The following is a 12,945-nucleotide window of genomic DNA, read 5'->3' on the forward strand; positions in this document are numbered from 1 at the left end:
CCTGTACCACATGTGTTTGGACTGTGGGGGAAACCAGAGCACCTGGAGGAAACCCACCCGAATATGGAGAGAACATGCAAACTCCACACAGAAACGCCAACTGACCCAGCCGAGGCTCGAACCAGTGACCTTCTTGCTGTGAGGTGACACCACTACCTACTGCGCCACCGCTTGTTCAAACTACATATTTAAAATAAGCTGAATCAACACAGTTCTTGAGTTTTTTGGCACAGCTTAATTGTTTAATATTCATTCATTCATTTTCATGTGGCTCACCCTTTATTCATCAGGGTTCACCACAGCGGAATGAGCCGCCAACTATTCCAGCAAATGTTTTACGCAGCTGATGCTCTTCCATCTGGAATGCAGTGCTGAGAAACACCCATACACTCTCACATTTACACACACACACTCATACACTACGACCATTCATTCATTCATTCATTTTATTTTCGGCTTAGTCCCTTTATTAATCTGGGGTCGCCACAGCGGAATTAACCGCCAACTTATCCAGCATTTCTTATACTTCCAGCCGCAACCCATCACTGGGAAACTCATACACACTCATTCACACACATACATACACTATGGACAATTTAGCCTACCCAATTCACCTGTACCGCTTGTCTTTGGACTGTGGGGGAAACCGGAGCACCCGGAGGAAACCCACACGAACGCAGGGAGAACATGCAAACTCCACACAGAAACGCCAACTGGCCCAGCCGGGACTCGAACCAGCGACCTTCTTGCTGTGAGGTGACAGTGCTAACCACTAAGCCACCGTGTCGCTATATTCAAATTGGTAAAAACAAATCAAGTTAACTTAATCGATTTGTGTTGGGACAACTTGAAGGAATTTTGTGGAGTCCAGCATTGGTAACAGTGTACAGTATGTAACCCAGTTTAGCAGTTCACTACTATATATGATGAAGCATTCAATAACAGAATTCTTAATACTACTATATATATATATATATATATATATATATATATATATATATATATATATATATATATATATATACAGTATAATATGACTCAAAAACACTTCTTTTTCGCGTAATTTCACTTGGATTTGTAACCCTGTTCGTTTAATAGTGTAAATGGTGCGTACATTTACATTTTTAGTGTACTATCTCTTTAATGCTCCACATAACATATAATCAAAGTCGGTATAATAATTTAATTCCTAAAAAAAATGAGATTTTATTATTATTGTTATTATTATTATTATTATTAAAGCCGCGATGAAAGGATGGATGAGCGCGCGCTTTACGCATATGATGTGATCATCCAGAGACTGTGCGCGCTCAATCACGTGCTTCAGCTCAATCCATCCAGCGGCTTCAAAGCAGAACAAACTATATCACCTCTCAGGAAGAAGAAGAAGAAGAAAAAGAAAGAAACTACAAGATTGACGTAAAAAAGATTAAACTATTCGGACGCATCGAGCCGCACGCAGCACAATCGGATGTGAGTGGAAGTGTTAGGAAACACCTCCAGCACCAAGTGCCTTTTCCTCGTCTCCGGCAAGCCTGTGGGAAGTTTTTTCTCCCTCATACACACATGATCTGCTCCAAACGCACTCGTTTTGGACCACAGGGGACTCTTATGTATCCATAGATTGTATAACAGACGCAATCGGGATCGGATATACGCGTACGAAGCGCGCGGTTTGGTGAGTAGGTACGTCTACTTCATAGCAGAAAAAGCGCACGTAGACAGACGCAAGACATTTTGACCTAATTCATCTCTTGCTTACAAATTATGGATATGCATTGCGCACAAGACATGGCATGGTTTAAAATGGGTGCGCAAAGCCGCGCGCGTGTCTATTAGAAGATAAATCCAACATCTGCTCGTTAAAAGTAGGTGTTTGTGCTTAGTTTGAATGATTCAGACTTATTGTGGCGGATAAATGACGCACTGTTGAGTTATATTAACATCCAGCAGTTCATTATGCATCTGCTTTTAGGAGACGGGTGTGTTTTGTTGTTGATATCAGTAGGTTTTATGCATTCAACAGTGTTGGACTGTGTGTGTGTTTGTTTTTTGGGGCTTTTTTAATCTGTGGTCACTCGTGGATTCATATCAGCTGCTGGTTAATTAGACGCAGTTGCGCGCTGGTTGTCATGACCACTCATCCACACCAATTCACCAGATCACTGACTGTTTACCTTCATGCGTCTGATGTGTATATATACGCCACATCATATATAAGCTTTAATTCAGGGGAAACTTATGCTGCTGCAGTTGTTGATACATCTAAATGATGTTGTTTTTAAGAATATTTATGACCTTTTGTTGCATTTCTGTGTTTTGGCTTAACTAAATAATCCTTATTTTACCAAATATTATACAATTTTATTAAATAAATTATGAGTTTTGCTAATTTAAGCAACAAGTTTGAGGATCTGAATTAGATATTGATTGTTTTCAAGCTTAAAACAACCACTATACTTGTGAAAATCAGTTTTTATGATTTAATTAATAAATTAAAGCAATTTAAGGCTAATTTGACTATATTATTATTAATAATAATAATAATATTTTATATATATTTTTAATGGAAAATAGCTACTTCCAAGTTGAAATTGTATATTGAAATATTGCTTTCTGCATTATTTTTATGCAAATAAATATTGTGACTAGGGATGCAACGGTTCTAGATTTTGCTTGTAGGATTACAGTCTGAGGAATAATCACGGTTTCATGGTTATCACGATTATTATGCATTCATTAATTCCAAAACACTACTAGTTTAGAAAATGACATGAAAACTCCTTATATTTTAAAGTTTTTTATTGCTGCTCAGTAACCAAATAATACAGCACAAAATAATAATCAAAAAAACAAAGGATATTCAATTTCTTTTTGGACTTAAAAATAAGTGAAAAAAATGTTTTCGGCGTTTTAACATAAGTAATAATTTTACACTCAAAATAAATGACAGAACAGTGAACAAATACATAAATAAATTAATAAATAAAGACAAGACTAAATAAAAATAGTATTTGTCTAATGTAAATCTAAGCATATTATAAAGCTGAACGGTCATTTCCACGTGCAAGTCACTCCCAATATGCGTGCAAGAAATTAAGTAACGATATTGCGCACTCAAAAGACGCAACATGTTAAGGGCGAAAGAAACCTTTTTTATTTAATAGCCTCAGCCATAGTTAGTCCAGTGTGCGTGGATATTAGCCTTGGTGTATAAGCTCAGAACTTTAAATTAGTGCACAGTTGGTATAACTTTGCTTAGTTGCAGCAGTTTGTTCTGTGCAGAAACGCGGTGTTGAGAAGCCTTTAAAAATAATCCATTGTGCGAATAATAGTGAAACTAGTTAATTGTTGCATCCCTAATTGTGACCTAAATGTTCACGCATTGAAATGTCCAATTATAAACTTCCTAGAAATATTGTAATTAGAATTCTTTTATTATATTTTCTGGTTTTATTATCTAAATAATGACAGGCTAAAAATGTAATTGATGACAGACTAAAAATATTGTAAATTCTGTATTGTTTTTTAATGTATTTGGGTTTTTAAGTATTATTTGGGCTGCCAAAATATTCATAAGACTGCCCAAGCTCATGCTAAAAAAAATAAAGCTCATTACATTTATGCAAAGTGGCTATTTCCAAGCCTAAATAGTATAAATATATTGGTATTAGTAATAATATAAGTAATGTAATATGATAAGATTAGATTAGATTGAACTTTATTGTAATTACACATGTACAAGTACAAGGTAAAGAAATGCAGTTTAGGTGGAGTGCACTACCAGGAGTGCACTAGCAGGATATAAGTTTTAAAGTGCGATTACAGAAAAACGATAGTGATATTTACAGTGATATTTACAGATGGATGTACTATCAACATTATAAATAAGTTGTATCAGCTATGAACAGAGATTTACTGTAGATATGTACAGGTTGCTATTAATAATCAGAGGTATGCAGATATATTAACTTTTTATGTGCAGTGGATATGTGCAATTCAAGATGAAGTAGTTTTGTGACCTAAATGATCACACATTATAAAATTAAATCATAACGTTCATAAAAATATAATAATTTCTGTATTATTTTATGGTGTAATTAAATAAATGAGTAAATAAATAAAAGACTGACTGTACTGCTCAAATTTACAAATGTTCTAAAAAAGATGGACATTTCTGTATTGTTTTTATGCAAATTATTTATTTGGGATTTAATGATCAAACTTCCGTCAGCGCCAATAGCCTAGTGGTTAAGTGTGCTGACATATAGCACCATGGTGCTCACGGCGACCTGAGTTCGATTTCCAGCTTGAGGTCCTTTGTCGACACTTTCTCTCTCTCTACTCTCAATACTTTCCTATCTGTAACCTACTCTGTCCTATACTAAAAAAAGGTGACAACCCCATTGAACTTACCAAATTTTAAATAGTAGAAGATTAAATCATTATATTTATGCAAATCAGTTGTTTTTAAGGGTGGCTCAGTGGTTAGCACTCTTGCCTCACAGCAAGAAGGTCGCTGGTTCGAGTCAGTTGGCATTTCTATGTGCAGTTTGCATGTTCTCCATGTGTTGGCGTGGGTTTCCTCCGGGTGCTCCGGTTTCCTCCACAGTCCAAACACATGCGTTATAGGTTAATTGAATAAACTAAATTGGCTGTAGTGTGTGAATGAGAGTGTATGGGTGTTTCCCAGTACTGGGATGCAGCTGGAAGGGCATCCGCTATGTAAAATATGCTGGAATAGTTGGCAGGGACTAAGCTAAAGGAAAATGAATGAATGAATGATTGAAGCGTTGTTTCCAAGCTTAAACTACAGAAAAATGGTTAAAAATAACAAAACAATTTGCAGTATTTATGCTAAGTAGCTATTTCCGAACATATATAGTATATAAAACATAATTTCTGCATTATTCTTATGCATTAAAGTAGTTTTGTGATCTGTATGATCACACAATGGAACATCCAATACTAAAATGCATAAAGAATATCACAATTATAATTTCCATATTATATTTTAGTTTCATTATCTAAATTATGATGGATCATCCATGTTTAAATCGTCTAAAAGGTGTACAGTTTATGCATTGTTTTAATGCAAAATTAATTCATCAATTTAATGCATTTTATTTGGCTTGTTTATTTTTGTGTATGGTATAATAGACTGGACGAGCATATGCAATAAAAAATAGCTCTTAATGGACAGTGTCCCTATTTTGTGATTCACAAGTGTTTTGGGTTTATTTATGGTTGTGAATTGCATTATGGGATGTTGATCTCTGCTTTGTGGACTTTTGATGTTGAAAATTCAACTCTACAGTTTAACATAGTGACTTTTATTGACATGTTAGTAGCTTGAAATAATATAATGTATAAGAAATAATAATATAAATTAAGAAATATGCCTGTAAAATAACAGAGAATGCACTGGCGGTTTATTACAAGGGTTTTATATCTTAATATGCAACACCAACATAGGCAATATATCACTTTAAAGTATTAAAAATGATCATCAAAGTCACTCCTTCAAACTTTTGAAGGGTAAAAGTCATCGAAAGAAAGATCAAGATCCCATAATGCAATTCAAAAGCAGAAATAAATAAAAACAGGAATCACAAAATACAGAAAACTGCTAATTTTTATCATTAACAATGATTGTTGAAGCCAAATGATGCCATTTATAATCCATATTAAACTCCTAATTAAGTAGAACATATAGAAAAGCATGCAGAAATGATAGCAGTCAAACTCATAGTGTGTCTGCTTCTCTGAAGAGCTGATTCATGAACTTTGTGTCCTTGTGCAAGACACTTAACCTCCGCTTACTCCAGAGGGATTATCACAATATGATAAGTGTAGTGACTCAGAAAAGTAGAAGAAGCATCTGCTAAACGACTGGAGAAAAATAGCCGGTGCTTGTGAAGAAGGCTGCTGTGTTTTTTCAAGTGAAGTTGCTTGCTTTTGTGTGTCCGATGATTTTCTGAATTCAAAGCAACCTCTGTAATTTATAGTCGGGTTGATGTTTCATTTACTGCACTGGCTGCGCTCAAGGACTCATCAAGTTCAATCAGAATATACAATCAGAGCATGAATAGCTAAATTACCAGCCCATAATGTTCAAGAGACCTTGGAATATAGACGTATAGAAGTTGCGTTGTGTGTAAAGCTGCACGTTTCTGAATCAAGTTGCAATATAAGATGATAGTTTTGTTATGATTTTGCCTCTTTTTTTATTCAGCTTGAATGATTTGTCTCTTGTTTGCTTTGTAGGCATCAAATCTTTCCCATTCTGTGACAGTTTTATGTGTGATATATTAGTTTTCATGAGTGTTTTTAAGAGTTAGGGAACAAGTTTAATTCATTTTTAATTACACACACTAAAAATAAAGTGATTCATTGGATTTATTAAATGTTTTTAAGGTAAGTGGTTGCAAATAGTTTATTTTTACTGAATTTAAACAAACTAATTAAGTTGAATGATACTAAATTTAATTAGTTTGTTTAAATTTAGCTCATAGAAATTGTTTGCAACCTTCACAAAACTTTAGCAAATCCATTCAGTGTATCTACAGTAGTAGGCCTGTAACAATAATCAATATATGTAGAGTTCAGATGCAAAATCCTGTAAACTCAGTCTGAAATTTCTATAGAAAATGAACATTTTTCTCAGCCTCTTTTGTTTATGTTGAGATATTTCACTTTAAAGACCAGGAAAAGAACTTATTCTTTGCCATAAAAGTGGTTTTACTAAACATACACACAGGAGCCTGATGGAAATGCTCATTTTAGAAGAACATTTTAGACGGCATTTAGAGGTTTTTGCATCTGAAGTCTTCATATGGACTTATTGCACAACATGGACATGACCTCAATCATATATGGTGATGTAATATATATTGCACATACATAAAAACCAATTCTAGCAACATTTGAGCTGATTGTGAAACATCTCTATCTTTATTGGAGGTGTCAGTATGGTTAAAAGCACTGTAGTATTTACTATAAACTACAATAGTATATTTTCATGTGGGTGTCTGACAGCTGAAAATAGATCTGGCAGCAGATATCACAGCCTCTGTTACTCTTTACCTTGCACTTTTGTGTTAACATTTATTGTAATTTATTTAGGATATGCGTTTCACATTCTGATCCCAGTGTCTGATTATTAAACTGTTCAAATGACTATAATTAAATGAAATACTCTAATATGATGTGTTCTGTGGAAGAGTGTACCTGTATTGTGATGCTATTATATAGTCATTCTGGCATTATATACTGTAATAAGTGGCGTGAAATGGTCTTAAAATGACGATAATATAATTAACACAATATATTTTGGTGCAATATATACAGTAGTACAACAAAATAGATATCATGACAGGCCTAGTCTCTAGTGAAATTGGAAAGAAGAAAGGCGGTATTTGTGGTGTCATGTCCAGTGTTTGGTGTAATTAGTTACAGAGTAGTGATTAAAATACTTGTATTTTGGTAATAATGTAAATTAAGACATTGCTTTTTGTTTTTAGGTCATTTATTTACAGTTTATTCATTCATTTTCTTGTCGGCTTAGTCACTTTATTAATCAGGGGTCGCCACAGTGGAATGAACCACCAACTTATCCAGCATATGTATTACGCAGCGGATGCCCTTCACTGAGAAACATCCATACACACTCATTCTCTCTCTCTCACACACACGCGCACACCACAGACAATTTAGCTTACCCATTTTACCTATAGCGCATGTCTTTGGACTTGCGGGAGAAACAGGAGCACCCAAAGGAATCTCGTGCTAACACGGGGAGAACATGCAAACTCCACACAGAAATGCCAACTGACCCAGCCGAGGCTCGAACCAGCGACCTTCTTGCTGTGAGGCAACAGTGCTACCCACTGCGCCACCGTGACACCCTTATTTACAGTTACTTGTCTTAAATTTTGTAAACAAATTCAACAGTTGTGTATAAATCAATTCAGATGATAAAAGTCATTGTATTTTTGTTATGCAAATATATCTCCAGGAAAATTCAGTATTTAAACTAAAGAAGGTTACATTTATCAAGACAAATGCACGTTGAAGAAAAATTGCACTTGAATTAAAAGCACTGTCAAATTAAATAGACAGCAAGAAGGTTGCTGGTTCGAGTCCCGCCTGGGTCAGTTGGCATTTCTGTGTGGAGTTTGCATGTTCTCCCCATGTTGGTGTGGGTTTCCTCCGGGTGCTCCAGTTTCCCTCATATTCTAAACACATACGCTATAGGGGAATTGAGCTAAATTGGCCGTAGTGTATGAGTGTGAATGCGAGTGTGTATCGGTGTTTCTCAGTACTGGGTTGTGGATGAAAGGGCACCTGCTGCATAAAACATATGCTGGAATAGTTGACGGTTCATTCCGCTTTGGCGACCCCTGATAAATAAGGCAATAAATAAAGCGATATAAACTATATTAGAACTTAGGACATGTCACCACCTACTGATGTCGAAACAGTTGGTTGAAATCTTCGTTTGAAGCTCTAATTTAATTCCAAAAGTAAATTAGATTGTAAATCCTTCGTATTTATTATCCAACCAAATCAGTTATGCGTACATTTATATTAAAATGTTTCAATTAAGGTCTCTCGGATTGATTGGAGATCAATTATTACAAATAATTTATTGTAATCTTCATTTGAAGCTTTAATTTACTTCCAGTTTCCAGTAAATCATCCATATTTATTACAGCCGACTCACTGTCAGTTATGCAATCTTTTATATTAAAATATCTGAATCTAGGTGTCTCGATCTCACTCACAATAACTTATGGGCTACAAATCCGCCATTTCTGGACTACATTTTCATACATGCACTTCGCTCACACACACACATGCTTCCTCATTCTGACCGATTACACTCGCACCACTTGAGGATTGTCTAAGAGTGATTACACACACTATTTAAACAGCACACTCACTAATTCCCATTGCAGAGTCTTGTTTTCTGTATAGTGACACTACAACGCATTTTCCTTGTCTTGTTTTGCCATGTATTTACCTCGCCTTGTTTATTTAGTTATCCCTGTATGCCGCCTGCCATTCGACCTCTCGTCTGATCCTTTGACTATGATTCTGGCCTGCCTTCATACATCTGTTTGTACCCGTGTTGACCATTGCTTGCCTGTCTACCCAATAAACCTGCACGTGGATCCGAACCTAGTTGTCTCTGTCACTCCTCGTGTTACACTAGGTCTCTCAGATTCATTGTGCATCAATTATTCCACAAGCCAATAACATTGAAATCATTTTATCAAAACTGATCATAATCTTCATTTGAAGCTCTACTTAAAGTCCAAAAGTAAGTCAGACGGTAAAGCATTTCTATTTATTACACAACTCAATCACAGTCAGTTATGCATTAATTAAAATTAAAATATCTGAATCTAGGTCTCTCGAATTCATTGTGCATCAATTATTCCACAGGCCAAAAATATTGAAGTCATTTTATCACACTTTTTTTTCCTCAAGACTCCATGCGTGTCTTTGAAACTCATGCCAGGACGTTCTAGCAGAAGATGCTCTCCACAGATAGTTGCAGGTTTCTCCTGGGAGCTGATCTTTCCGCTGCTATTCTTAGGGTTGTCACTTCAGTCAGTCTATATGAAGGGAATTGCATCACAAGAGCTGAAGTCAGAACTTTATTTATTGTGTGTGTGTCATTTTTTTATCAAACACACTAAGAGCACAACATGTCATGACGTGTGCAAACTGTGTCTCTTTCAGGAGTGCATGCATAAATGCCAAGAAACTGCATTAAAGAGTCATCATCACCCAAGGAAAACGAGATCTTTCTGTGGAGGATGGATCTGCCCAACAAGGAAAGACGGTCACCGGAAAACGGCCCAAATCGGCGCTGTTGCTCAAGCTTCAAGGTACTTATTTGCACCTATTTCTCAAATGATGTTTAACAGAGCAAGGAATTTTTCACAGTATTTCCTATAATATTGTTTCTTCTGGAGAAAGTCTTATTTGTTTTATTTCGGCTAGAATAAAAGCAGCTTTTAATTATATTCAAACTATTTTAAGGTCAATATTATTAGCCCCCTTAAGCAATATTTGTTTTGATTGTCTACAGATAAACCACTGTTATACAATGACTTGCCTAATTACCCTAACTTCACCCTATTTAACCTAGTAAGTCTTTCTGTTAAACAGAAATTGGGAAAAACATACAGAGGGGCTAATAATCTCATTATTACATGGCTGTTTGGAATATTTGATTCTGATTGGTCAGTCGCGACTTTCCAAGGTATGTTATTCCAAGATAACAACCATTAAATCTAATAACACTGGTTCATCCGGGTACTTCTAATCTTCTACTGTCAGTGAATACGTTTACATCCATATGCTTGTATCCAAACGCTTGTCTATTTTCAATGCTGTTTTTTATGGTTTGGCGCCCTCTTATGACTGAATAATCTGCAGGTTAGTGTATGCTCCGTTCAGCAGGTTTCATTTTTGTTAGCTTTGCATAATTAAATAAATAAAAAACTAATACAAATCAGACATACGACTAAGACATCATAGAAGTAACACTAAAATAAGAGTGGCTTAACTCATCATATATATATATATATATATATATATATATATATATATATATATATATATATATATATATATATATATATATATATATATATGAAGAGTTCAGATGCAAAAACCTTTAAATGCCATCTTAAATTTTCTTCTAAAATGCACGTTTTTCTCAGACATTTGTGTGTAGGTTCAGTAATTTCACATGTATGTTGATGAATAGGAGTTTCCCTATGTGAAAAAACTGAAAATAAACATAGGAGGTTGAGAAAAATGCTTATTTTGAAAGAAATTTTAGATGGAATTTAGAGGGTTTTGCAACAGAACTCTTCATATTCACTCACCGGCAAATTTATTAGGTACTAGTATCGGGTTGGACCCCCTTTTACCTTCAGAACTCTTTCCTGTTCTGTGATCTGCTGCTGCTGTAGCCCATCTGCCTCAAGGTTGGACGTGTTGTGTGTTCAGGGATGCTCTTCTGCAGACCTCGGTTGTAACGAGTGCTTATTTGAGTTACTGTTGCCTTTAGAACCAGTCTGGCCATTCTCCTCTGACCTCTGGCATCAACAAGGCATTTGCACCCATAGAACTGCCGCTCACTGGATATTTCCTCTTTTTCGGGGCATTCTCTTTAAACCATAGAGATGGTTGTGCATGAAAATCCCAGTAGATCAGCAGTTTCTGAAATACTCAGACCAGCCTGTCTGGCACCAACAACCATGCCACGTTCAGAGTCACTTAAATCAGCTTTCTTCCTCATTCTGATGCTCGCTTTGAACTGCAGCAGATTGTCTTGACCATGTCTACATGCCTAAATGCATTGATTAGAAATTTGCATTAACAAGCAGTTGAACAAGTGTACCTTATAAAGTGGCCGGTGAGTGTGTATATGTATATATATATATATATATATATATATATGTGTGTGTGTGTGTGTGTGTGTGTGTGTGTGTGTGTGTATATATATATATATATATATATATATATATATATATATATATATATATATATATATATATATATATATATAAAATGTGATTTTAAGACTCTTTTATTTAGTTAAATAGTAGATCTCAACAATAGAAAAGGACTCTCTACATCAGTGTTTCTTAAGCATGTTCCTGGAGGACCCCCAACATGGAATGTTTTGGATATCTCCCTTGTCTGTCACACCCATTACAGATCTTTCAGTCTCTGCTTTTGAGCTAATGATCTGAAACAGGTGTGTTTGCTTAAGGAGACCAGGAAAATGTGCAGAGCTGGTGGGCCTCCTGGAACGTGGTCGAGAAACACTGCTCTACATCAAAATTTACTGATCAGCGCATGATTCAGCAAACGTATAAACAATCAAATCTCTTATAAACCAAGTGACAGAGGCTTTACTTAATATCCACAGCAAAGAAAGATATCCAAAGATGCCTTTTCAAGTAGTAAAGAAACCAGTGTTTTTGAAGCTAATGAAGACAGCAGGCGTCAGGGATTTAGTTGAATTATTTAGCCTGACATGTTTACTACTCAAATATTTTAAATGTTTCTGAAAATTAAATATATTGTGTTCAATGGGGTTGTTTTTACCCAGACATTTAAAAGGAGCATATTTTAGAGCAATAGCGTGAAACCGTGATATTTTTATCCAAGGTTATCATACTGTCAGACTCTTGCCTACTCATACCGATATTCCCTCAATTGTCTGTGTGTTTATGTCTGGAGATGAAGATTCTGGTCCATCTCCTTTACATGTAACAGGCTTTGAGGCCTCCGGCGCTGTGACGTCATTGAGTCCAAACAAGATTTAGCTTCAGTTTGTGGTGGAATCTTTTTATTTTGTGAAGAGCTGAGGTCTGAGAACAGAGAGCGTTTTGAGCTCCTGATGAGATGATTATGGCTAACGATGTAAATAATGAGAGAGTCATGCTCAGCGCTTCCTTTGTCATGAACACATAAGCTTGGCCACAGAAGAGCCATTCAGCCTCGTCAAAACTCTCTGTGTGAGACTCATAGTCATGTGTGAAAGTGGATGACTGCCAGATTATAATGTAAACTTTACTCTACATTGATCTTTACTCTGCTATGATCAATGTGGAACGTGAATGCAGTGATTATCAAACACTTTATTCAGGAGGTGAACTGGTATTTATAATGAGATATTTACTCTTAGAAATATATGTTTATCTTGTTTACCTCAAAAGTGTGCATATTAGCACATCAAAGGTACTTATTATTATTATTATTATTATTATTATTATTATTAATAATAATAATAATAATATGTACTAGTCTTCATACATTTGAAGGCAAAATTAGTAGCTTCCCTGTGTAATTTTAATTACTTGTTTAATTAAAGTGGTGTTTACCATAGTATTTTCTATTATATTTTATTTA

The 12,945-nt window shown here is 35.3% G+C and overlaps 1 protein-coding gene across 2 annotated transcripts in view; it reads left to right on the forward strand.

Moving 5' to 3' along the window:
* The first annotated feature begins 1,345 nt into the window (after positions 1-1,345).
* slco1c1 (solute carrier organic anion transporter family, member 1C1) overlaps positions 1,346-12,945 on the forward strand; it is a 59,279-nt gene continuing 47,679 nt past the window's right edge. The window contains exons 1-2 of one of the 2 annotated variants that reach the window (XM_056456206.1): positions 1,346-1,686; positions 9,751-9,899. In XM_056456206.1, the coding sequence (XP_056312181.1) occupies positions 9,765-9,899 (135 nt within the window). In that variant the 5' untranslated portion in view covers positions 1,346-1,686; positions 9,751-9,764. The remainder of the gene's footprint in view (positions 1,687-9,750; positions 9,900-12,945) is intronic. The other variant, XM_056456208.1, reaches the window with a different exon arrangement.

The sequence above is a fragment of the Danio aesculapii genome, chromosome 4, assembly GCF_903798145.1.
Source record: "Danio aesculapii chromosome 4, fDanAes4.1, whole genome shotgun sequence".
Taxonomy (NCBI): Eukaryota; Metazoa; Chordata; class Actinopteri; order Cypriniformes; family Danionidae; genus Danio; species Danio aesculapii.